This window comes from Plectropomus leopardus, chromosome 16 (assembly GCF_008729295.1).
Source record: "Plectropomus leopardus isolate mb chromosome 16, YSFRI_Pleo_2.0, whole genome shotgun sequence".
Classification (NCBI taxonomy): Eukaryota; Metazoa; Chordata; class Actinopteri; order Perciformes; family Serranidae; genus Plectropomus; species Plectropomus leopardus.
In genome coordinates, this window is record NC_056478.1 from 31,559,788 (window position 1) to 31,586,404 (window position 26,617).

Below are 26,617 nucleotides of genomic sequence, written 5' to 3' on the forward strand. Positions count from 1 at the left end.
ATGGCGCAAAGGGTAAATGTGATTTACTGTTGATTTGTAATTATTCAAATGGTTTACACAAAGTTGTTATTTCATAAATGCATGAAATATGAATTTATACGCACCAAATGCTAATGAAGCAGGTGGTCTCTGAATGTCCCGGTGCGCACAGAGATCCAGTCTGAGGCCTGCAGTCCTGTTAAGTACCATCGAGATTTAAGAGGAATAAAAGTGTCCCAGGTTCTCCTCTCATAAACCCCCTCTTCTTCTTCACGTGCCCTCATGTCATCTCCACCTCTCACCCAGTACGATGAGCTGGCTCACTACGGAGGCGCGATGGACGGAGTCGGAGTCCCCACCCCCATGTACGGAGACCCGCACGCCCCCCGGCCTCTGCCCCAGGTCCACCACCTGAACCACGGACCGCCCCCGCACCCGACCCAGCACTACGGAGCCCACGCGCCGCACAACATCATGCCCAGCAGCATGGGCAGCGCCGTCAACGACGCGCTCAAGAGGGACAAGGACCAGATCTACGGGTGTGCATACAGTCCTCACAACAACAGGCCGATTAAAATAACAACAACAACAATATAATAATAATCGTAGTTATAATAATAATGTTAATAATATTAATACTGATTATAACGACAACAACAACAATAATAATAATAATAATAATAATATGTGCAGATTTTTATTATGCGGCGATAAAAATTTTTAAAGTGTTTTGGTTTTGATTTAATTCTCACTGAAGCTGATTGCATCGGAGTCACTGAGCAGAAAGCTCGGCACACATCACCACTTTTATGTTTGAAATGATAATAATATAACGCTCATGAGATGAATTACTGCAGTATTTTTCGATGCTGATGTATTTATTATTTTCGTTATTCTTGCTGAGAGCAGGGCTCAGAGGCCTCTGCTCTGCTTCACATGTGTGAACAGCTGGATGATCTGCGCGCAGCGGCGCATTGCTTACATGTGACTGAATGAATGTTGCTGTAGTCCGGCTCTGGTGGTCCATACAGAGGACTGGCTGTCAGTTACCAGGCCCGGCTCTGGTGGCCCTTGCAGAGGCCTGGTTGTCAGTGACCGGGCCCCTGCTCTGTGTTGCAGACACCCGTTGTTCCCGCTGCTGGCTCTGGTGTTCGAGAAGTGCGAGCTGGCGACCTGCACACCCCGCGAGCCCGGAGTGGCGGGAGGAGACGTCTGCTCCTCCGACTCCTTCAATGAGGACATAGCAGTGTTCGCAAAGCAGGTAGGGGCACACCCCGGAGCTTAAACGATGGGCAACATTTTAAATAAGAGGCACGATAAAAAAAAAAAGTAGCCATGAGCAGCCTGCAGCCGCCTGTTGTGATGTTTGGCACCCTAATGATGAACAATGATCCGTCCTGAATGTGAAGTTTCAAACTGACGCTTTCGGTTTTGTGTCTGTGCTCAGATCCGCGCAGAAAAACCTTTATTTTCCTCCAACCCGGAGCTGGATAACTTGGTGAGCACTTCTTCTTCTTCTTCTTCTCGCTTTCGTTCTCATTTTGTTCCCGCCACCACCTCAGGCAGATCAGGCCTCCGGCCACATTTCTTTTTTTTTTTTTGTAATAAAACAAACAATATTTCTTTCATGTCGGTGATTAGCAAATGCACGCAGTTATTATTATTATCATGGCATGCTGTGCGTCCTTACAATTATTTCATGTTTTACTATTCTCTGAAGGGTGATTTTAAAGAGTCAAAAATATTTGTAGGCCATTGGTGTTTTTATTTATCCATACATGCATTTGCATTTTATTATTATTATTATTGTTGTTGTTGTTGTTGTTGTTGTTGTTTAATTGTTTTTTTTATTTTTTAGATGATCCAGGCGATTCAGGTCCTCCGGTTTCACCTCCTGGAGTTAGAGAAGGTATGTGATGTGTAATTGTCAGATGTGCTCACATCTTCAGATGATTTCAGTCTTCGCTGTTGCTCAGTCAGAGCTGGAGAGTTTCACTCAGAGTGTCCCGCAGGTTCACGAGCTGTGTGATAACTTCTGCCACCGCTACATCAGCTGCCTCAAAGGCAAAATGCCCATCGACCTGGTCATAGAGGAGCGGGACGTCTGCAAGTCGGACTTCGACGACCTGTCCGGCTCCTCCACCAACCTGACTGAGCACGTGAGTCTCTCTGAGCCGCAGCTTCTCTTCTCATTTCATCTCCAATTGTAGTTTCTGTCAAAAACATGATAAGAAGGCCACAAAGATAGAAATGACCCAAACATTCAAAGAAAAATTACTCAAAGGTAGGCTACAACAAAATGACCCTAAAATGAGTAAACCAACAACAAAACACAAAAATGACCCGGAAAAAGTGGTTCAAAAATATAATATTTTTAATTTTAAATATGTATTTATGATCATTTTTCCCTATGTTTCTAAAGTCATTTTTAAATCTACTAATTTCTTGCAATTTGTGGAACACTTCTTACTAAGTCACTTTTTTTCTCCATGTTTTGGAAAGACATCGGTGTGACAGCACAAGAAAAGTGATGTCGCTCCAGGTTTCAAAGGGTTAAAGGCTACAATAACTCTGACAAAAAATATGCTTTCATGCTACTCTGTTTTTCCTTACTTTTCTACATTTTCTTTTAATGATATAAAATCAGTAAATAGAGAATTTGACGTTTTCAGGCCTCGAAAAATGATTCACTTATGGAAAAAAAATGAAATAAAAAAAAATATGAAAAAAAATCCCTGTTTGGAGGAATTTTTCACACTTTATTTCAGTGGAATATGATGCGTTCCTCAACAGGAGCCTGTTGTTACAAACTCCTACCAACTGACAGTGAATGTGACAGGACGGCAGAGCTGAATTCATTTCGCCTTTAACATCAGAACACTGAACATCATCTCATGGTTTGCTGTTCATCTGGCAGCTCCGAGCTTGATGATGATGGTGATGATGGTGATAGCTCAGAGTGCAGCTGAGGTGTGTGTGCTGTTGGGCTCAGGTCCATCTCAGCATTGGCGTGAGTGGTGGGGGCTCTTTGTCAGCCGTTCCCCTGCCTGTGCGCTTCACGCAGACTCCCATATTTGGCTCCTGTGTTCACTTTCAGAGAAGCAGACTGAGTGTTTGGAGTGATTCAAAGTTACAGCAGCAGCGTTCACTCACACATTCATCTGGACCTTGTGCAGAAACACACTGTATTTCACTGATTGTCCCCTCTGGATCTGATGGAGGATCCTGCAGGTTCTGTGCTCTCTGTAAGCTGAGCTGCACTTTTACTCTCTGGGATTCCTTGCTGGGTGTCACTGATGTCCTATGGGTGACCTCCACTTCTGTTCTCAGCATGTGGGAGCTGCTGCTTGCTGCAAATGGGCTCTTGTGAGATTTCTAAAATTAATAGATAGATTTTTGATATGAATATAAAGTATACGGATTGAATCTAAATCCTCATTTCTGTCTAATTAATTTCAGGGCTCCCTCCTATTTCTTAAAAAAAAAAAAAAAAAAATAGAAATTGGGCCTTATACAGGTGTGCATGGCAACTCATGGGGTCATGAGAAATTTGTGGCCACATTTTTGAAGCTGCCAGAGGAGGCTGAGAGACCTTGACTGACGTGCTGTTGGAGTGTCTTTTTTTAACCTGCAAAGATGACATTTTTCCTATTTTGACTGGAAAGATAAAATCTTTTCTGCAGCTTCAGTAAAACTCTCAGGATTGACTTCAACACATTCTCTTTGTTCTCCAGAAAACAATTTGTGATGCTTCTTCTGCACTGAGTGACAAAACACAGTTTGTGTGTGTGTGTGTGTGTGTGTGTGTGTGTGTGTGTGTGTGTGTGTGTGTGTGTGTGTGTGTGTGTGTGTGTGTGAGGCCACCAGTGATGTGACAGGACACTCTCCTGCTGTAATGCGTTCCTCCTAACAGCTCTTGCATAATGGATGTGCAGCTCTCCTCTGGGCACGCAGACATGCACAGCTGTGTAACGAACATGCATGTTAACCACTGTATGCACCATGATCTGCTCATCATTCATGTGTGTGTGAATGTACAGGTGTGCTTGTGTGTAAAACATCATTTGACTTTCTGTTGGTTGTGTTTGTGCTCTGCGCTGACACTGATGCTTTGAAACACTTACATTTTGCTCATTGAGCCCTGACATTTTATTTCTCAAAGCAAGCAGAAATCTGGCAATATGATTTTATTTCATCAGGTTCCAATTTTAGTCACCTTTTAAGAGAATTTAATTAAAAGTCTTTTCTTCTAAATTTTGGAATGAAGAAAGCTCTACCGCTCTGTTTGTATCATTTCAAACAAGAAATAAATACATAGGAATTTGAGAGCTATTATTAGTCTTCTGTATTCTGATATTTATCGCCTAGAGGAGCTCATGTATTTGGTCATGTGACTGTGTGTGTGTGTGTGTATCCGTCTGTCTGCAGCTGATCTCACAAACTACTTGACCGGCCCAGTATTTTGTGTTCATGTGTGTGACTGTATGCTGTTTTATACGTCTTTGAAAGCTGACTCCTCCCTCCTGTTAGCCGACCAGCAGCCTCAAGTTTGCAGGAACAGTCTGTGTTAAAAAGGATAAATAAATAAATATACTATATAACATATAATAAATAAAAATACGATAAATATTCACGGCTCCAAAAACTGACATCCTGAAGAAAGTTTGGTCTTATTTTGACATGAAGTTTCTGCAGATTAATTCTAAAAACATATATTTTGTGATCCACTAAAGAAAGCCATGACATGAATAAGTCAGCTGTGTCTGTTATTTTTTTCCTTAGTATTGACTGTAAGGCGGGGGCAGTTCGCATGGCAGCTGTGCCACACCACACTGGGAGCGTTTCAGGAGCACTTTGCTTGTCCAGTTTTCAAGATTTGCAGATTTTGTTTATAAATATATTGATCAAAGATTTGTGGTTATTTTTTAGTTATTAAAAATACATTCAGCCTCAAAACTGCGTGGTATAGTTTCTATAGAGTGCCTGTTAGAGTGTGTCTTTGTCTGGCTGGATGCTGCAGTGTATCACACTGAGCTCTTTAGACTCTGATTTTAACCCTTGGTAAAAGGCAACTTCTATGATACTAGAATGTCACATTGTACGAAGTTAATACTCAAATGTTTAAGCAGATATTGAGTTCACCACTTAATGTTTTAGCACAAGATGATGTTGGCATCAGGAGATGTTTGGAAGTTGTTGGATTTGGTTTCTTAGCAACAGCTTAAATCTGACTAGATATCAGATACCTGTGGTCAGAATTGTACATGTCGATGTTGGCATTAGATGCTGGGCTAACACCGAATTTCGCTCTCCGATGTCACAACCTAAATTCAACCAGATATAAAATATCAGACAAAACAAAAAGGATTGGTTGATTGTGATTCCTTGTCTGTCACCTGGCAGCTCATTTGCCAATTTACCAGGTGTCAAATGTTCATTTATTATTATGTCTGACAGATGTTGATCATCGAATGGATCATTTTGCACATGATGTCTTAAGCAGTGAGCGAGTGTTTGTGACAGTCTGAGAATCAGCTCATCAGTTTTGTTATGTGCAGTTAGTTACGATGACAAGTGTACTTACTCTTTGCATGTGAGACTCAAATCTGTTGTGAAGAACAATCTAATTGTTCAAAGATTTAAACAAACTTAAAAAAAAATCTCATTCAAGAATTGAGCCAAAGCATATGAGGAAAAACTACCAGACGTGTGTGGCAGAGGAACAAATCCTCCAGTAAATGCAACAAATTCAAATATGTGTTTTTTCTGCTAACACTTCAACTCATTTTGTCTTTGCTTTATGATGTGTGTGAACTGGGAGTCAGTAGGAAGTTGGCTGTCTTGCCAGCAGCTTGATACTGGTGCAATCATACCCAGTTTGATTTGATGTTACTCCATTCACAGTATCTGCTGTGTACATGTTAACAACACGAATAGCTGTCTTTGCCGTAATATTTGCTGCTGGTGTTCAGGTGCAGGACTGCGACATGGTTGAGAGTGAGAGGACAGTTTGACTGAGCAAGCTGAACGTAGACTCACTGCCTTCCTGTTTGCTGGGTTTTCACAGGCATGTGTTTGAAAAATAAAACCCTCATTAGCTTGATAAACGTGGAGACACATGGAGCCTCTTTGAGTAGCTGTTTGAGTAGCAGGAGTTGTAATTATTGGATGGCTGGATAAGAAAAGCGGGGCCGTCACTGAGAGGCCTCCTTCACACTGCGCCATTGTCCCTGTGCGTCTTGTTGTCATCTGCTTAGCTCTTCTTCTGATCGCCATCCGGCAAACAGCTGACGCACAGCGGCTGAAGAGGTTGATCTGCTGTTTGCTCGGAGCTTACGGCCGTCTGAGTGGCCGCCACTCAGCCCAATAAATAAAGGCTGGCCCCCCAACACGGGTCACAGAGACAGGCGGGACGCAGGGGTGTCCGCATGCTGCAGGCTCACCATACTGTTCTTCACATTCAGCTACACTTCAGCCCTTTTCTTGGACAGAATGGTAATGTTGTCCTTGTCTCAGGTTGTTGCTGGTCTGGTTGCTGTCTCAGTGTGCTAGTCCCGCCACACAGCTGTATTTGTGTCTTTGGGACATTGCATAATACTGGACCTGCTGGACCTCCCTCATCTCTTCCTCTTCTCCTTTTTTTCCCCCTTATTTCCTGTCCTCTACTGTCTGGGTCGTTGCATGACCTCTCAGAACCCTTCGTCCTGGAGAGACATGGACGACGGCCACTCCACGCCCTCGGTAGGCACCCCAGGACCGTCCAGCGGGGGACACGTCTCTCAGAGCGGCGACAACACCAGTGAACTCGGTAAGAGCGCCCGCAGGCCTCCTGCATCTTCTTTGATATCAAAGCTTTGACTTTAATGTGACCTCTCTGTGAGGCAGGCCCTCTGCTGCCTGCCGACTCTGACTGAGTGTGTGTGTGTGTGTGTGTGTGTGTGTAGCAGGGGTCGTTTCAAGAAAGTTCATGCACTTATTTCATCTAATCACTTTATCTTCGGTGCATTGATAACAGCAGATCTTGTGGGTTTGGTGAGGACTGTAACCTACTGAACAAAGTTCCTCACACGCTGCTTCCTGTTTGAATAACATTCACTAAAAACTACAAAGTCCAGCTGCTGCAGGGAGTCACTGAGCTTTTTGTTTGCTTCTGCTTTTAAAATGGGACTATGTATTAGTGAGGCAGGTTGAGCTGCTGAGTTTTTGGCTGTGTATGTGTGTTCTCTATAGAAAACAAAGCACGTGTTGAGTACTGACCTGAGTAATTCCAGTTCTTTAACATTAACTATGTGTACATTTGAAAGCTGTAAAGTGAAGGATCATGTCTGAATCCCACCAGGATTTGGTGGAGGCAGATGAGGGAATGTTTTGTAACTGCATTTAGACTTTTATGATATTAAATAATATTCAGAAAAAAATGGTCAGGACTTAATTAATGACCTCAGTATTTCTAAAATACAGTAACATGTTTAATTAAGAGACAAACTAACGCATTATTGTTTTTTCTGGAATTTACTGGCAGTAAAATATATAACCCTAATGTGGGTCTTGCATGAAACTTTTGTTGCAGTTTGGCCTCTCGTTTACACGACAATGGCATTTTGGGGGCCTGAAAACGCAAACTTTTGAAACTGCTCCAGAGTGTTGTATTACAAAGTTACACCGTTGACACTGGACTGGCTTGCATTGTATACTACAGTGTTTTTGGTTGTTTTTACAGATCCATGCACACGAGAATTGTTCTTACAGTGTTATCAGATTAATGCCGATTTTTTTCAAATAGTGCCGTTCTGGTCCAATTGTGGCCTTAGACTTCAAATAAGATAAAGCTCAGAAGGTCAGTTGATGCAGATGTCGCAGTCAATGTGGGCTCTGAGCTGCAGGTCACAGGTTCTGGTGCTGCTGCAGAACTCCTCTTTTTACCTGTTTCCTGTGCTGCCTGCTCCTCCATTTGTCACCCTGGTGCTGCGGCACCTCCTGTGATTTCTGATGTGCTAATTGGAGGCTATAAGGGTTTTATGGCTTGTTTTTGTTTTTCTCCCCTTTGGGCACAGTAAAAATAGAATGGACTTTAACACAACTTTCCAACCTGGCCCATCAGGCATCAATGAGCAGAGCAGAGCAGAGAACAATGGGAGGATGCTTTGCAAGACAAGAGAAACTCAGGGGATTAATAGACAATCAGAAGCACATCGGCACATCACATCAACTTGCTGGTTATACAGCCAGCACAGTGAACATGATTTGAGCTCCTCTGCTTTAATAAGACACACACAAACACACAGAGTGTATCTATAGATCTTAATACAACAGCATCCAGACACGCTGTGTTTAGGCGAGCTGAGAAAGGCCAGTGAGTGAATAGCTTCTTTCCTTTTGGCTTTTTTTAAACAACAGTGGGGGAAACCCAAGATCCCTGGCCTTTTGACCTGGAAGAGAATGCAGTGGGGCTGGGAGTGCAGAATGCCCCCTGCAGGGATTTGAGGACAGAGGACTTTATGTGTGTGGAACAAAGGAAGAGGAGAGGGCAGAGCGATCAGAGCTGCAAGATCTGCTGCATGCTGTCTGCTGCTTCTGCCCAGGCCCTCCACCTGCTCCCTAACACAGCTACTGACAGGAAAGGAAGGACACTTAGTGGCACATCATGCTAATCTCTTTAGAGCAGGTAGATGACCCCTGCAGAGTTGTAATAATGTTGTCAGACAGATATCATCACATGTTGTTACTAAGTCAGTACTTTGTTCAGGAGGTCACAGATGTGAGTGTGAGTGCAGGGAAAGACCTCAAGGTTTTATACTATTATTGATATTATTTGTGTGTTGGGGCTAAAATGGCTGTGAGCTAGATGATTTAGAAACATGAAATTTGGCCCAATAACTGGAAACAATGTGCAAATGCTTCTTAAGACATATGACGCCGAACAGCCACATGGTGATGCTGTAATTACCACCCAAAGTCATGATTGAGAAAATGCCACATACATATTAAGGCCAACTGATAAAAAAGGTTATTCCTTTATTAGTCCTATAACTGAGAAATTTGCATTATGACGGCAGCAAAGGGGCATCAAAGATAAATAAAGCAAAAAAGAACAATATAATCAGTATAAACAAGATGCAAAACTCAGTGGTTAAAAAATAATGTATTTACAATGCAAAATGCATTAAATGATAATTAAAAACAATATTAAAATATCAATACTTTGATCATAGGCTCAGTCACCTTTGTGTTAACTCCTTTGATAGTGACTTAGCAGCAACTCAAATCTTTGAGATTACAGCTTAAATCTTGATGAATTTATCCAAAGACAGTGGAAGAATCCCAGTCATGTGGGAGGATCCCCAGGTTGAGTGACAGAGCGAACGACATTCAGACTGACTTTGTGAGTTCCATCAAACAGAGATCACAGAGACTAAATTCCAACTTTTTCAACATATCAATGACAAATTTTACCATGAACTCCTCAAAATGCTCCTCTGTCAGAATGACGATGAAAGTTGAAAAGTGATGCAAATTCATCAGCACACTGGAAGTGTGTTAAAAATCCAGCATAATGTGGGAGCACTAAAGTGGTGGTGGTGATGTGGCTTTGGGCTCCAGCTAACCACACGCTGAGGATCCATACAGGATACTCCCCCAGGAATGTGCTTGAGGTGGGGGGTGTCCATCACAAAGACCTAAATAAAAGAAAAGGCAGTGGGAGCTACCTCAGAAATTTCCTGCATACTCATACTGAGAGGTGGAATGTGAGGAACAGGATGTGTTATTTCTTTCTGTCACTTCCAGAGGAGGCAGGAGGCAGGAATGTGGGGAGGTGGAGGTGCTGACATGCCAATGACATCGCAGCTTTACCATCTGCCATGCTGTGGATGGAAGAAATGTTTCAACAACATTAGTCCAAAACCAGAGTAGGACCAGACCGTAGCACACTAGAAGGCTTTTAAGATGAAACAGGAAACAGTCACAGACTTTGGCCCTGCAACTTTTGCAGTTAAATGAAGAACAGTACAGTCAGTATGTTTCCATGCACAGTAAAGTGGAGCTACAGTAATAGCTCCATTAGGCCATTTTATTGGTTTACTGTCATTGTCCCAGTATACAAGCAGTGGGGGCAAATTCATTAATGAAGTATGTCTGACTCCAACATGGCAGGTGGAGATATGTCCCCTTTCAGCTGGTTGCTACTGGACCTTCATCCTGTTGACCTGTTACGTCAGATACCAAACAAGTTAGCATACTGTTGAACTCCTTCAGCTGACACAACATAGACTGGTCTCCTTGTCCGTCCAAAAATTCATGGTTCTTGCTCCAACACTTGCCATGTTGATACCTTTGTCTTGTTGTGTTGCTGACTTTGAGAAATTCACCTTAGCATGATTTCAGTCACACTAACATGTTATGTATTTTAAAAGTCCAGTTTTAGTAGGACTAACACAGTAATTTCACTTTTCCTAACACCATGTAAACGTAGTGACAGAGACACAGTCGCATAGCAGCTCTCTCTGGAGCAGCACCAACTGATCATTTCACACAAGCAGTGTTGTCAACTTGGAGACTTTGTTTCTATATCTAGCGATTTTCCAGACCCCCTTGGTGACTTAATTAATCAAACGCGACCAGCGAGAAATCAAGCTACTTTTTCTGGTCATTTAGGGAATGATTAGGTGGATAAAGCTCTGCAAAAAGCATCTAACATATACCATTCTGCGTTACACATTACAACTGAGCTCAGGGGAGCCAGGTACAGTGAGGGCGGCTGCCGTCTCCTCCTCCTCATCACTCACACAGCACTCATGCAGCCAGTCTGACCAGCAGCCCCACAGTCCCAGCCTGCAGTGGACTCTGGGACCGCTCTGAGCAAGAGCCGCCTGCCCTGCAAATGAATCACGCCTGCACAGCTTAAGACCAATCAATCACCATGATTTTGTACAGTTACAGCAGAGACGTTGTGTTTTTCTTTAAATAATCCACACCTGTTAGTTTAACACCCCAAAATCCCTGACACGGTTCACTCTGTTTGAGTCAGTCTCACTCACACACTCAGTCAGTTCTTTGTTAACCACAGGACCACATTTTTGTTTTGTTCTACATTCATTAGGTCACTAAAAATGAAAAAAAAAAACAAAAAAAAACATTATAGTTATATAGCAACAAAAATGTTTGTAAATATGTAAATAGTTTGTAAACTACCTGGTCAGCCTTTTCTATTAAATTTGCCTCTCTCTGAATTTGATATTATGCAAATTAGTTGATTACATCATCCAGCTACTTTTGGGAGAGCCAATAGCTGCTTCCCTTACAGAGGAGTTGGCAACACTGTACAAAAGCCTCCTTTTATCAGCTCCACTCGCTGATCAACATCACTGCAGAACAAGTGGAGGCTGCTCAGCCATTGGCCGCCATCAGAGCCGAGCTCGGCCAATAACCGTAGTTTGTAAAACGTTCTATCAGCACTGACTGATCAGCCAAACCGCTTAATAAACAACCAGCTCTGAACTGTTACCAAAGTCTCAGCACTTGCTCTGATTGTAGCACATTATAATCAGAAATGTAACTGATCCATTTTACAGCTTGCGTACCATACATGATGGACACATGATGTTCCTCAAACAGACTGATGAGGTCATCCTCTCCCCTCCATCCAAAAGTACCATTTCAACCGCTGCTTACTAGTTAGCTCGCTAGCTTGCTAAGCATTTATGTCAAAGTCACCGTGGTTACAGAAAATGAGTTGAGCAAAGTATGTACAAATGTTTTTTCACCTAATTCCAGAAAACATCAATTCTCTTCTGTGTTGGAATCAACATATGACGCCTACGCTTTTCAAAACGTGCCCGTTGTGTCCTGCGTCCCGTGCTGCATGTCGTCCCTCCTCTGTCTCCGTCTTCCTGTCTGTCCCCAGCTCTAACAAAGCCTCAAAGGGCCTAAACAAATTGGGGAAGTATTCTGATTTAGAGTGACTAAAGTTTGAGTTATAGAGGGTATTTGTTTGTCATCTTTAACCCTTTAAACCTGAATCAACATCACTTTTCCTGTGCTGCACTCAGCCACCTTTCACATTGTTTAACCCTTTAAACCATAAGCAATTTGGTTTGATTTTTCTCAAAAGCACTGGAAAAAGGCAATGAGCAACTTGCTGAGAAATGTTTTGAAAATTGCAAGAAATTACAAAATTATTTCTAAAAAGGCTAGGGGAAATGTTGAGAAAACTTTATTTATAATTATTATATTATATTATTATTCTTATAATTATGAGTAAAATAGTTTGACATAATTATTATACATTTTAAGAGTTTTTTCACGTAATTTCCTTTGTGTGATTTTTTTCTGGGTTTTTTTCTTTCTAATTTTTAGGTAATTTATTTGTACTTTTTACTAATTTCTTGCTTGCTCTTTTGTTATTTCTTCTTAAGCTGCTTACCGCCATCTTCCCATGATTTGAACAGAAGTAAAGCCAATTTGCCCAGGTTTCAAAGGGTTAAGCTCAATATCATGCCCTGTGAATTGTTCCGGTTTTCCCAAATGACACTTTCACATGTATGTATGTACTTGCATCATATTTGCACATAGCCCAAGAGTCACATTCAGTGTGATAAATCATTTCGTAGTGAAAGGCAGTGGATTCAGAGAGTGCTCCTGCATCCCTAGAAATGTTCTGTATTCTACAGACACGTGCAGCTGCTCAGTGCATCGCTGGTGGGAGAATCAAACAGAAAGTGTCGCTGCCATTCTGTGCTGGCAGCGTGCAGACCGCCTAACTTTAAACATCTCCCCGTCAACAGCTTCTAATGGTCATGTTCAGTCTCTCATACAGAGGATTCCTTGTGTCCTGAAAAGTGTCCAGACCAATCCATTTAGAGCTGTTTATCATGTCTAATACGGGGAGGAGCCTGGAGGTGTCACTGATGATGGATCAGGCCCTGCTGAGCTCATTAGACAGGCCATGCTGGCTTTGCATCAGTGATGCAGCTGGGAGAGCTGCAATCAGTTCTGCTTGCTGCTCTGCACTCTGTCTTATGGACAAGTCACCCACACTGCCTCCACCAGCATCACACCCAGAGCACACATTGTGCACGAGCTGAGGAAATACAAGCAAATATACAAATGTAAAGATCCTACCCTCAGTTATTCCCACATGTAAACACATGCGGCACAAAGAGCATATTACATTTACAGTATCAGGGAAAATGAGAAAAAAAAATCAAGACATGGAATTGTATTTAATAAATAACTAAATGAAGAGATAGAAAAGAATAAAACAGTAATGGAGGCGACTGCCATACATACATACAAAATGGTTAGCCCTGTGGCAAAGCTTTAATATTATTTTTTGTAAGACACAATTCTATTAAAATATACCACTCATCAGTGTTGGCTCTGGTGTGCAGTGTTACACCTCCACACCTCCGGTGTGAAAGCTTTCATCATCACACATGTTAAGATGATTTCTGCTGCGATCAGGAGCTCAACAGCCTCTGAAGGTTTCAGTGCAGCAAGAAGCAGAACAGAAAAGAAAAACAGTGTGTGTGTGTGTGTGTGTGTGTGAAGGCTGAGCAAGGTGCGGGGGCCAAAGAGGACAGGAAGACTCTTCATATCTTAAGGTGCTGGTTTTTTTGTATGTGTTTTCTCCTGGGCCCCGGGGCAACACTCCAGCCATCCCTGCGGTAATGCCCCCCCACCCCCCAACCTACCTTCTCTCTGTCACGCGTTCAGGCGCTGGGGGGCGGAGTGAAGGGGGGCATGGGAGACTTGCACGGGTGTATGACTTTGAGACTGCACCGTCACACACTGGTTAGATTGGCCGAGTTGCCGGGGAACAGTCAGTAGCGATTAGTGTAGCGGAGGATCTGCCCTGCGGCGCTCCTCTCTGCTGCCTGGCTCCTGCTCAAACACAGAGAGGAGGGGAGGGAGAGCAGCGGGCCTTCCTTATGTATAATTAGGACGAGCCAGTCCTATATTCCTCTTTTCTTTCTTTCTGTCTTTCTAATTATTTTTCTCTTTCATTCTTTTTTGCTTCTTCTTTCTTTTAATCATTTTGTCTTCCTTTCTTTTGTTTTATGCTGTCCTCCTTTTTGCTTGATCGCTTCTATTTTCTTTTTTGTCTTTCTTTCTTGCTCTTTTTTCTGTCTTGCTTTGTTTTTGTTCCTTTTTTCTTTTGAATTTCATTATTTTCTTCATTTTCTGTTTCTTTTTATTCTTTCTCGCTTTGTTTCTTTTTTTAGTTTTTCTTTCTTTCTCTGATATTTTTCCTTCATTTTCTTTATTTTATTTTAATTTGTTCTTGTTTTACATTTTATGATGATTTATATCATCCCATATGAACTGTAGAGTTATGATGTGAAAATGTAAAATACACAAATACACACACTGAAATATGAAACTGAAGTCATTGTTTGTTATGATGATCTCTTTGGTTAATGCCGTTATATATATTGAGTGAACTGAACCTTTTTTCTTTTGGTTGTCATTTTCTTTAAAATGACTGATGCTCATTTTTTGCTCAACGCTTCTTGTGTTCTTCTGAGCTGGTTTCTTGATCAGATTTAAAGATTATCTGAAGGTTATTTTATTTTTTGTCCTGACCCATTATAGAGACTGTGTCAGCATTTGCAGGATGCTGTTGATGATTTTCCTGATAGTCAGTTTCAGAGCTGTAATGTGTGTGCGTGGTGATTCTGAGGTCAGTAGGAAGACAGCAGCTTTGCTCATGACCTCCAAACTGTAAATAAACAGTGAGGCAGTAGGTGAATGGTCAGGCTGTAGGAGAGGTTTCACAAAACAAAATGAAGTGCAGTGGACGTAGCAGTGTGAACCCTGTCTGTAGCTCAGAGCTGGACACCATCCGTCAAAACTCCCACAACCCCCTGAGCCCATGACCCAGAATGCATCCTTTTTAATGTCAATATTCATTAGCTGAAATATTTATGCATGACTGTGGCTCATATAGGCCTCTTTGATTGATGCATCTCTAAAAACAAAAAGACATGCTCGGGCAAATCTTAAGAAAAGTAGGGTTCCTGTCCCGCCTCGGGGGAGGAGTCTCTCAGATGCATTATTCACATGCCCTCCAGGCAAGCTTTCAAGGCTTCTCTGCCTCCAGGGCAAGAAAAATAACCACCACTGTTAAAAGTAAATCATCTCGGCTGATGCACAATTAATGGCAGAGAGGGAGCGGGAGCCCAGTGGCCCTTGTGTTGCAAGATGGAGAGAGTTAGGTCGCAGGGCGGAAATTTCAGATTAAAGGAAGCCTCCTGCCACGATCCAGCCAGCTCTGAAATCAAACAAAGATGCTGCTAATGGCAGGATCCATAGGCAGGCATGAGATCTGACAGTCCAACAGCACACGGCTTCACACTTCTTCACAGACTGTGAGTTTGTTTTTGTTTTTCACTCATCTGACTTCTGAGGAGATGATCAGTGTTGCAGATGTCACATAGAAACAACAGTGCACAGCACTGAGTTCGACTGCAGTTTGAACTTTGATTATTTGATGTCAGGCGCACAGCTCCTGCACTCATTACCTCATGTCAAATGTGTGGCTCAGATTGAATTAATAGCTTGTGCTTTTATTGAGCTTCCGCACTACAAACTCCTCTTCATTAGCCTGTGGCTGCCGACTCACGCAGAGGTGAGAGGAAGAGTCTTTGCTGCTGGGCCACAGAGGAATGCAGCTTCCTCCATGGAGACGATGGGGCAAAATTAGAGCTTTTCTCCTAATGTGACTCCTTTCGGCTTTGATCATAGGAGACGCCCTGGACAACAGCCTGGCATCACCGGGCACAGGAGACGAGGATGACCAGGACAAGAAGAGGCAGAAGAAACGAGGCATCTTTCCTAAAGTGGCCACAAATATAATGCGGGCGTGGCTCTTCCAGCACCTCACGGTAAGTGGAATGGGAATTGAACCTGTATCCTGTTCAGCTGCCCTCCTGTACATGTCACATGTAGCTGTGGCTTTTTATGGATTGTGTTTTCTGTAGTCCCGCAGTAACATGACTGCTGTCTAACCACAGCCTCTCCATCAGCCCGCAGCCAGCACAGAGCCCAGGCTAGATTTCCAGAAAGCATCATGAAACTGAGTTCATCTTTCTTCTCTTATGTGCAAACACAGCAAAGCCAAAATCATGTCTGCAGGTCCTTGAATAGATGTGGTCCTTTGAGACAGCAGTCCAGGGTTTGTACAGAAATCAACCTCAGAGGCCTTTTGGTCAGGACAGCAGGTCTTTGAGAGGGGCCAAGCAGATCCACACAAGGAGCGCTTTACCTTTCATCCAAGGTCCAAAAGATAGCACTGCCGCTGTCTCAGCAGTGTTTGTAACTCTCCCACTCATGTGTTCGAACGCCTTAGTTGTCTAGTTTGTAAAAGGCCCATACAGGTCCTGTACTCTGAGTAATCCCTTCCTTTCCAAAGGCCACCTTTAGATTTTCCAGATGAAAAAGGAGGATAATTGAATTATCTCCTCTCTGTTCCCCAGTCCCCTTTTCAGGCCTAATTTGTTAAGCACAAGTGTTTGCCATGGCAGGATGTGTCTATGAAAAGTGTGCAAGGGGGACTTTGGCCCCTGAAAGGCCTATTGCAACACCCAAGCGATCAAGCATTCATCAGTGGTTGAGGGTGTGAAAAGAGCGGGATTATGTTTTGTCAGATGTTGCGGTGTGAGGCCCGGGGCTGGAAGGCCGTTGTGGGGGTGTTTCTGTCCTCCACCAGCCATAGACCCCTGCTTTTTTTGTCCATTCTCAAGACCCTTCAAAGATCTCCTTCTGAGGAAGCTATAGAGAAAGCAGCTGTGAAAGGTTTGGATTCATTATATTATTCATTACCGGCCCATTAGCCTGCTCCTAACTGTTGGTTTCCATGCAACCCTGCATTTATCCACACTGAAGGACTGATGCCAAAGTGTTTGGGAAGCAAACTTGGAATCCACCGAGGTCACAAGTGTCAAAGTCAGTTGAAATGTGATTTCTCAGTTGAGATAAAATATTTAATCACCTGCTTATGTGTTTACCATGCATTCAAGACACCTTAATAATGTAACACATCTTTTGAATACTGATGACATGCAAATATAATCATACATCCCTAATTTTTTGAATTTTCAACAAAGGATCTTTGTTGTAAGATAATTGAAACTGTCAATTATACTTAGAGTACCAACACAACTTCACAAAAATATTTTTTCCTCTACCTCTGAATGGAAATAAAACCTGTCCATCTCAATACAAAGCATTTCTAAGAGAGTCCAACATTGGCCAAGTATCTTGTTTTTCCTGATGATACAAAGAGAAACGCTCCACAGGGTTTCCTTCAGCGAGCAGTGATCGAAGTCACCCAAAATTAGACTGTAAGTGTCTCAAGACTGCAACTGAAGTCTCTGCACAGTTTGAAAAGTGAGCTCAGAGAGATCTATGCAGTTTGACATCTTTGGCACATAGTTTCTGTCTCACTACAACAGTTTCACACCAGTGTTCATTTGTGCAGAGACATATTCCACGGCCCCATGACCTGTCGGTGATCGTGGTTGACCGGTCTAACTAAACCCGTCTATCGCAAATTCATAGCTGGAGTCCGTCCTGAGCCATGTCTCTGTAAAGGCCAGGGTACATGCATCTTTGACCTCATGTTGGTGACCAGTGTTGGTCAAGTTACTTGGAAATAGTAATTAGTTACTGATTACTGATTACTTCTCCAAGAAAGTAATCCCGTTACTTTACTGATTACTTATTTTTCAAAAAGTAATTAGTTACTTTCATAATTACTTTACTTAGTTACTTTTCAAAAACATGATGCACAACCTGAATATAATATAAAGCAATAGACCTCTCAGCCTAATTCTATTCTTTCTGCATATTCCATTAGATAAAACTGAATCAAATGAAACTGTCTTTTTTCACTTGTTTTATGAGTTTCATCCTTTAACTTCATGCACATTGCATCAAGCAAAAATTAAATGAAATGTAACAGTCTCTGACTTGAAGAAAATTGCTGAACATTTAGGCAGCTTCACACCACTTTTGGTCGGTATTTTTTCTACGATGCGTCGGAACGATTCAGAGTCTACAGTGGAAATGGGCAACATGTCCTCGACAATATAGCCAGCGACGAGCTTCTTCAGTTCAGCGGCACTAAGCCCTGTCGGTCTTAAGTCTATTTTCACCTGTTTAGCAGGAGAAGGGCCCTCGGAGGTTCGCTCGGTGGAACTGGATGTGGTAGCCTCAGCGTGCATGTCAGTGGGGGGATACGGAGGATTCTCGGTGAGTTTCACATTCCCGTGCCGGCTTGCTAGGTGCTTGCTCAGATTTGACGTGGAATTTTTCGCTGTAGATAAAAGTTTTCTTCCCACACACAGTGTACAGCGGACGCTAATGTTTTTGTCACCTTTAACCGAGTCAAACTCAAAGTAATGTCGATAATTCCAAGAATTAAATGCTGCACAGTCCTGCTCTTTCCCGCGCTCCATGTTGTCTTGTTGATCGGGTAGCGACAATCACTACACGTCTGTTGTTTACCACAGACGTCACGCCGCTCATACGTCATTGTCACGAGACAGTCTCACAAAACAAAATCACGGTTTAGTAACGCAGTAACGCAGCCTGCTTGCAGAAAAGTAACAGTAATCTAATTACTATTTTTGCAATTGTAATCCCTTACTTTACTCGTTACTTGAAAAAGTAATTGGATTACAGTAACGCGTTACTTCTAACGCGTTACTGCCCATCAGTGTTGGTGACAGACAAGAACCTGACATTCCTCAGTCTTACTGTGGACAGACTGGGTATAAGCCAGACTTATGGAAGGAAAGGGAGTATGAGACGTGGGTTGCTGTTTTGTTTGTTCCGTGCCCCTCCTCTCCTTCCCTGCCTCCTTGGTTAGCGTTGAGGTGCTCTGGAGTAGTCACCTGTACTGTGGCTGTGGATAAGCTCCTACAGGTGAGGGAAAACACGTCTTTTTGTGGTCTGGAACTCGTAGGATTGTTGAGCTTGAGCGGGAACTCCCTGGTGTACGGATTCTTGTTGGGTTCAGGTGCAGTGAGCAACCTTTTCACCGCCCCCTCTCGCTGTGAACACTGTGATATATATCTATCCAACAAACTCCGAACTTTCATGTGGGGGTCAGGCGTTCATTTCCCATCTGAATGTGATGTTTTTTTCTTGCACCTTACCATTTGCCTCCTTCCTCTTAAACTAACCATCCATCCCACCATGACGGTCGCGGCATCCCGGGATGACAACAGAGTTACAGCAGTCACAGCAGTCCCCTGTATAAACCCATCAAACTCACTTCCTGGTTGTGAAGATGTAGACATCTGCAACATAAACAGCTCACAATAAATGATTGCTAAAGACAGCACAGTGTTCCCTTGTGATCTGCACACAGCAGGGGTAAACTGTTTTGTACAGTGTGCAGTGTTATGGTGGAACATAAACACTTTATTACCACAAACACAGGTGCAGAATGACTGACACATGAACAGATGGCTCAAAGTGACAGAGGCTGCTGCATCCACATCTAATGCACATGCTGACAGAATCAAAGTGAGTGAAATAAATGTACATGATTAGGGTTTGTATAAATCACAAACTCAGAGCGCTGCACTTTATCCTCACTAGAGCAAATTGCTTTCAATTTTGATACTTACTATACTGGACTCTTTAGTACTTATTCAACAACAAAAAAGTCTAAAAATATTGAAACATGCATTGCAATTTTTTACAATAGCCACTGTGAAATCAGGAATTTTAGGCTGAAATAATCTCAAAAACGCTGCAAATCGCTCTCTCTCTCTCTATCTCTGTGTGTGTGTGTGTGTGTTGATAGTGTGTAGCAGTGCTACATAGTCTTTGTGACTCTCAACTCCTCAGTAAAATGCTTTCCCTGGTTGAGACTCACGGCTGTATGATATAGTGCATCTGCTGACGCTGCTGTATTTGCATTTGGATGCTTTTGTTTGAGCTTCTTTGTGTATGAATGTGCATTTATGAGTGTCTGCATATGCAAGTCTAATGATATAGCTGATGATATATATGCGTGTGGATGTGTGGGTGTGTGTGGGTGTGTGTGTGCGTCCGTGCACTCAGTCTGGCAGACAGTTTAAAAATGAAGTGTTTGGAAGCTCATCCTTCACTGCTGACCACAGGAGGCGGCTGCTGGTCTGACAGCAGCAGAATGGGGACTGGCCCGCGACCCTGCTCCCTGTACAAGGATCACCTCTGTCTGCCATCTGCCGCCCTCCTCCCACTGTCTCACACACACACACACACACACACACACACACACACACACACACACACGCACACACAGAGTCAGCGAAAGGATCAGGGCCGGAGGAAGGTGAGGAGGGGTTGGGGGTTGACAGGGGGCCTAACCTTAACGGGGCCCCAAACAAAAGCCACCATTGTGGCTCTTTATATCCCACCCGATCGTTTGTCAACCAGTGTCAAATAATGTCAAATACTGTCACACAATGGCACGCGCTTTTAGGGTGAAGTGTTGGTGGGGCCAAACCTTGGCCGTTTTCCACTGCCAACTTGTGCTCTCACCTCCAGGAATAACTGCAAATAAGAGAGAACGCGAGTACACTTGAGTGGGAGTTGTACAAGAGCTTGCACTTAAGGCCAAACCAGCTCCATATACCCCTGACTGGTGGAAGCCAAAATAAATACATATTAAAAATATGAAGTGCTCTGCTAGTGAAACATTCTTATGTGAGAGCTCTGACTATAAAAGACTATATGATAAATTGTAATTTATTGGGAGAAACCAATTAATTCCATATAAAATCAGACATTAACCATATATGTATATATATTTTCCTGACAATGTGCCTGTCAAACTCTTGACACTGACAGTCTCATCAGTCAAATCAAATTGTCAAAAGGTCTACTATTCAGGGTCACCTCTTCAGTATGTGCCAGTGAAGTTGTTTGACCTGTAGTTGCTGTAATCTGTGTACCGTTCTGTGAACGCGTGGTGATCATGTTATTTGTTGTTCACAGTCACAGTGTTTTTCAGCATTGGGTTTGGTCAGCGTCTTAGTGCGGCAGATAACACAGTGCCCAGTGTGTCATGTTGGCAGGCTATGAATTAGAGGATGTCAAGGTTGTTGAACACTTCATAGTTAACTAGTCACTAGTGATCATGAGTATTTTACTTGGTTGTCATGGTTACTATAACTAGATTATGTTTGTCATTGCCTGTGGGTCTTACCATTCTGCAGGTGGTCCCATCTTTGCATTTCCCAGAAAAAAATTGATTCTTCTCACATAGTCAAGCCATTTGTGTATGAAGTCTTTACGTTGGTATACGTTTTCGTGGGAGGTCATGAGCTACATCACATGTTTCTGAAAGCAGGTTTAAGAGAGGATCACCATGATTTTTTTTTAAGAAAATCAACAGGTTTAAAACATACATCCAAATGCTTGAGAATATTTTTGGATCCCAATCATTGCTGCGTCAAGCTATAACTATTGACTTTATCTTTTTTTCCCGAACAGCACCCATACCCCTCAGAGGAACAGAAAAAGCAGCTAGCACAAGACACAGGCCTCACCATCCTCCAGGTGAACAACTGGTGAGTCACCGACAGCAGATCTGACTGCCTACATACACACTCACACACAACCTGTGTCTTCGCTTTGGAAAGGGCATTTTATTCAAACATGTCTTAACTTTAGAGAGCATATTCTATCTTCAGCTCAGCCTTGACTCTCAGAAACAGAGTCAGCATTTAGTCCAGAAGACACAGATGTCATATTGTTGGATTGAAGGTGACTTCCTCTTTTGAGCATTTGGGCTATCTCTGACTGCCACCAAAAAATAATGTCCAAACAGGTTCCTCAAAAATCAGATAAAAGATGGGCTTGTGATCATTCTAGATGTAGACTCGTGAAAATCAAATGCATTCCTGTCTTTAGTATCAGAGAAATGCAGGTGTTTGATTTTTGTACATCCCTCCTAACAGTTTAGCAAATAGTAAAGTACCAACAGACCAAGCAGCAACCTCTAGGGCTAAAACATGAAGCCAACATGGAAGTTCCTCTAATGTCCACATGAGGCTGCGGGTCCACCAGAGTCAGTCCCCACACACCTCCATGTTCAACTGTCCAACTTTACAGCAGAAATAAACATAATTACAGCCTGGTAACAAAAAACAAAACAATCGGGTTTGGTCACTACAGCTAATTTTAAGTTCCATGAACTGTACAGGGGATACATTTTTACATAACTCACCTGTTTACATTTTATTAAGGCCATTTGCTGATAGTGTCCTCAGCTTTCCAGTGAGATTCGCCCCTCAGTCCTCCACAGCTTAACCCGTTTGTCCAAATATGGTTGTTTCTCGCTTTAAAAAACAACAACATTGCAACAGCCACAATGTCAGACCTAAGGCATAAAACCGGCACTTCTCAGACCAAGTGGTGATGTCACTGTCTGTTATTTATATATAAAACAATCGGCTATTTATTTAGAGTGCATTCTTTGAGTTTATTCATGTTAAACTGAAGTAAATATCTATTAATTTTTACATTTTTTGAAACTGTATCCTTCATTTATGTTGAAATGTGTGCTTGCCTGTATTTTTCACACTTTTGAATGAACAGCTGACCTGCTGTGCACTGACTAAAAGAATCTCTGGGTTATGTTTGCAATTTATTTTCGATTTGTGCCTAATTACATGGTCTTTCATGAATTTGTCTTCACACGTTTAGTACCCCTGAGGCAGGCTTAATGATAACATTTCAAACATGCCTATCGTAAAAAACAAAACAACCCATGGCTCGCGTGGCTGAGACATGCAGTGACTACAGGCCTGTGGATAAAAGGAGTGAAAACTGAGAGACAGCTGTAGGTTGGAGAGGTTAAAGAGGAGATACCCACATCCTCCTCACAGCCTCATTTTACATGTATGACAGAAAAGATGAAAACATGTTGAGGTCGTGTGTAGACAGCTTAAGCAGACACAGGTCCAATCACACAGCTGCACAGAGTGGATTTAGTTTCAGAGGGTACAGTTCTGCAGGAGTCCAGTTCAGATGAATTCCAGCAAAGAGTTTGCTTTTAGGTGTATCAGTTTCCAACAGGCTTAATTACACCGCCACCCACCTAAATTTATTTTAATTTAATGTTGATTTAAAAGGGACACAACATATTAATGAACATCAGTGTAAAATACGAATGTATATATGCAGAAGTTAACAGGACTGCTCATTTACATCCACACTCACTTGGCAGGTAACAGACAATAAAAGTATCAAGAGAGAAAGAAAAAGGGAAAAAAAAAAAAAAAAAAAAAGATACAACAATTCATATAGAGGACATACTAAGTGTAGTAACAGTGGTGGTGTAAACTGTATGGCATAAAGTGCATGGTGCAAAGGGCCTTATCTATGTGCAAGGTGCAAAATTCAATACATGTTGTATCATGGATCACTGCATAAAAGGACAAGGAGCTATACTCCACATCGGTTCATAAGAAGAATCCAGATGAACTGATCCTCTCCTGGTGCCTGAAGTTGATCAAGACATTAGAGACTTAGCCAAAACAGCAGGTGATTCATGTACGCCCAATAAATGCATTAAAACAGAGGTGTAACACATCCATTCAACAACAAATGACAATCAATCAATCACAAGTAATACATCAGGAAGATGAGCAGGCTCCAACCAATGCAGAAATCAAATCATGCAAACTCAGCGTCGGCCTGTGTGCTGGATCTATCGTGTGGTGTCGATAGCAAAACATCGGCAGAGCAGTTAGCCTCATCAGCACAGTCTAAGGCTAAAGAGCCAACGCCAAATCAATATTTTTTTTTTTTAAAGACAGGGCCTGGATTATGTCAATAGGAATAAACTAGATTATGAGTCAAATCCCAGGAGACACACTGTGTTCCACTTCTTTAAACGATGCCATATGCAAGGGACAGTTTTTATAAATGCCGGATATTTTCATTGATTAATGATACACATCTAAAAAAGAACTCCAAATATTTATGGCAAATAAAACCCATTGTCTGATGTTTAGCTTTTTCTTTTTTGTTTTTATCATTTTTAGAAGAAATGAAATGTCTGTTTTTACAAATTTTACAAATGATCTTAATATATATATAAAATAAAGAACCACTCCCCCAAATAACCCTTTAACAGGAAAAAAAAACCCTCAGTAAGAGCAACTGAGGAGGGATCCCTCGTCCAGGACGGACAGCTGTGTGTACATAATAGATCAACATAATAAAATTACACTAATACTGTATGAATCACTTGCATCTACATGTGGAGGCTTTTTAAGATTTTTTTTTCATGAATGCTTTTTCTTCACTCCAAATGTAGTGATTCTTCACCTCATATGATGTCCTTTGTTTTTCAGGTTTATCAATGCGAGGAGGAGAATAGTCCAGCCTATGATCGATCAGTCCAACAGAGCAGGTAAAGCTGCAGCTCAGTCACTGTTTGCACTGATCACATGATCTGTTTCGTTTTCCTGATATCACCTGTTAGATCCGCTGCAGCACAGAGCGGAGCACAGGGGGAAACACAGAGGAGCCACTGCTAAACATTTAGCCTGTAGGCTGTGTGAGGGACATGCAGAGCATCGGGGTGTTCGCTTTAGAGCAGTGACTGTAAATCTGTCTCTCACAGTGTGTCCTCTCCTCTCCTCTCCTTTCCTCTCCTCTCCTCTCCTTTCCTCTCACAGTGAGTCAGGGTACAGCCTACAGCCCAGATGGCCAGCCAATGGGAGGCTTTGTTCTTGATGGGCAGCAGCACATGGGTCTGCGACCTGGAGGTGAGCAGTCTCTCTCACATGGCTGACATTGCCCAGCAGTGCATCATACTGCCGTGAAAGTGGTATTTGGTGACTTCAGCACGGGAACAGGCCATGTTTTTTTCTGTTGATGACCAGGCTGGTTGGTTGTTTATCTGAAAACTTTTTGAAATCGTAATATGGACTGCACTTGTATTGCACTTTTTCTAGTCTTCTGAGCACTCAAAGCGCTTTCACACTACATGTCGCTTTCACACACTGGTGGGTAAGGCCATCAAACAAAGTGCCACCTGCTACTCATTAGCCATGTATACACAACCACACTCTGAGCATCGCAAGCAATTTGGGGTTCAGTATCTTGCCCAAGTATACTTTGACTCGTTGCCTGGAGGAGATGGGGATCAAACCGCTGACCTTCCAGTTCAAGGACGACCTGTTCTTCCTCAGAGCCACAGCTGTCCCAAATCAAAGTTTCACCCCTGGTGATTTATGTTTGGTGGTCTAAATCCATTTATGCCGCCTTTAACTTTGTGATGAAGACACTTTGGTTCCTCTGTTAGTGTTGAAGCTTATGTTCACTTTGCGGTCCAGCAGCATGATGTCCCGTGCGTGTTGTCAGTGCTCTGTCATCATGTTGCCTTTGTGCGTCCTCGTCTTGCAGGGCCGATGGGTGGCATGGGTATGAACATGGGCATGGATGGGCAGTGGCACTACATGTAACTCCACTCCACTGAGGCCAGCCTCAAACACAGGGTGAAGTAAGTAGTCCAGTCTCTGTCTGTCTTTATCAGAACCAGTCACCCTCTCTGTCCTCGTCCTGACCAGTCTGATATAGACAGGAACATGACTGTGCAGCCTGGATGTTTGTTGGAGTGACTTTAATTAAATATTTATTCACAGTCGTCTGTTGGCTGCTGTCCTCCTGCTCTGATTTTAAGGCAGCAGCCTGTCAGCACACGGTTCATTAGATTTGTATTCTTAACGAATCATTCCTGAATCTTACAACTTACAACTTTGTGAAACAACAAATGTTTGTTTTCATTGTTCTGACTTCATGTCTATCAGTAGGAATGTAATCAGTGATAAGTACGCTGTCTGCTATTTGATTCACTTTGTTCTGATTCATACAATGTAACCTGGTGTGAAGGTGTTGAGCAACAATCACCTCAGCAGATTTTCCTAATCATGGCACTAAGCATGCACGTCACAAAGCAGCAAGCTAGTTTGGAAAATGAAATATTCCAAATACTTTGAGTTTGTTTAGAGGAAGATAACCAGTGTGGTTCCAGGTATTAAGACTCTTCCACTGTTAGAAAAAATACGAACCTCAATCCTCCTGAAACACTTACTAAGACCGACAGCATGACGTTATGAAGCTCCAGTAAATAAACCCCACAGAGGAGCCCTCCTCTGTTTACTGGTTAAACAACTAAAACTAATCTTAATGGTGTACAGCGGCAGGTTACAAGAGACACAAACTAATGAAGCTTGTGGTTGGATATGTGCTGGATAAAAATGCATCTCTCCAATATTGATTCTTGGGAAAATACTGATCACAGACAACGGAGAACTGGCAGGATGAAAAATGAAACAAACAAACAAAAAAAAAAGCTATTTAGCCTTTGCTTGGCTAAGGAGACGACCCTGACAGCTTCACTGAGGAGCACATGCGGGTCTGAATTTTTAGGAGAAAGGACATAGTTACAAATCCTGTTGGTTGTCGCAGAAAAGTAATATAACAAGTCGCATAACAAAGATTGCTGGGAGGAATAAGTAACGTAATATTATTATTTTTGAAAAGATGCACCTGCACTTGTATTGCACTTTTCTAGTCTTCTGACCACTCAAAGCACTTTCACACACACATTTTTGTTTTCATT

General features: G+C 42.4%; 1 protein-coding gene across 1 annotated transcript; it reads left to right on the plus strand.

Annotated features, from left to right (window-relative positions):
• Positions 1-25,457, plus strand: meis2b (Meis homeobox 2b). Its single transcript, XM_042503627.1, has 12 exons — positions 1-12; positions 286-518; positions 1,099-1,240; positions 1,427-1,477; positions 1,838-1,888; positions 1,992-2,138; positions 6,673-6,787; positions 15,724-15,863; positions 21,472-21,548; positions 24,342-24,400; positions 24,669-24,758; positions 25,399-25,457. Exons 1-12 carry the CDS (start codon positions 1-3, stop codon positions 25,455-25,457), a joined length of 1,176 nt encoding a protein of 391 aa, XP_042359561.1.
• Positions 25,458-26,617: the final 1,160 nt, after the last annotated feature.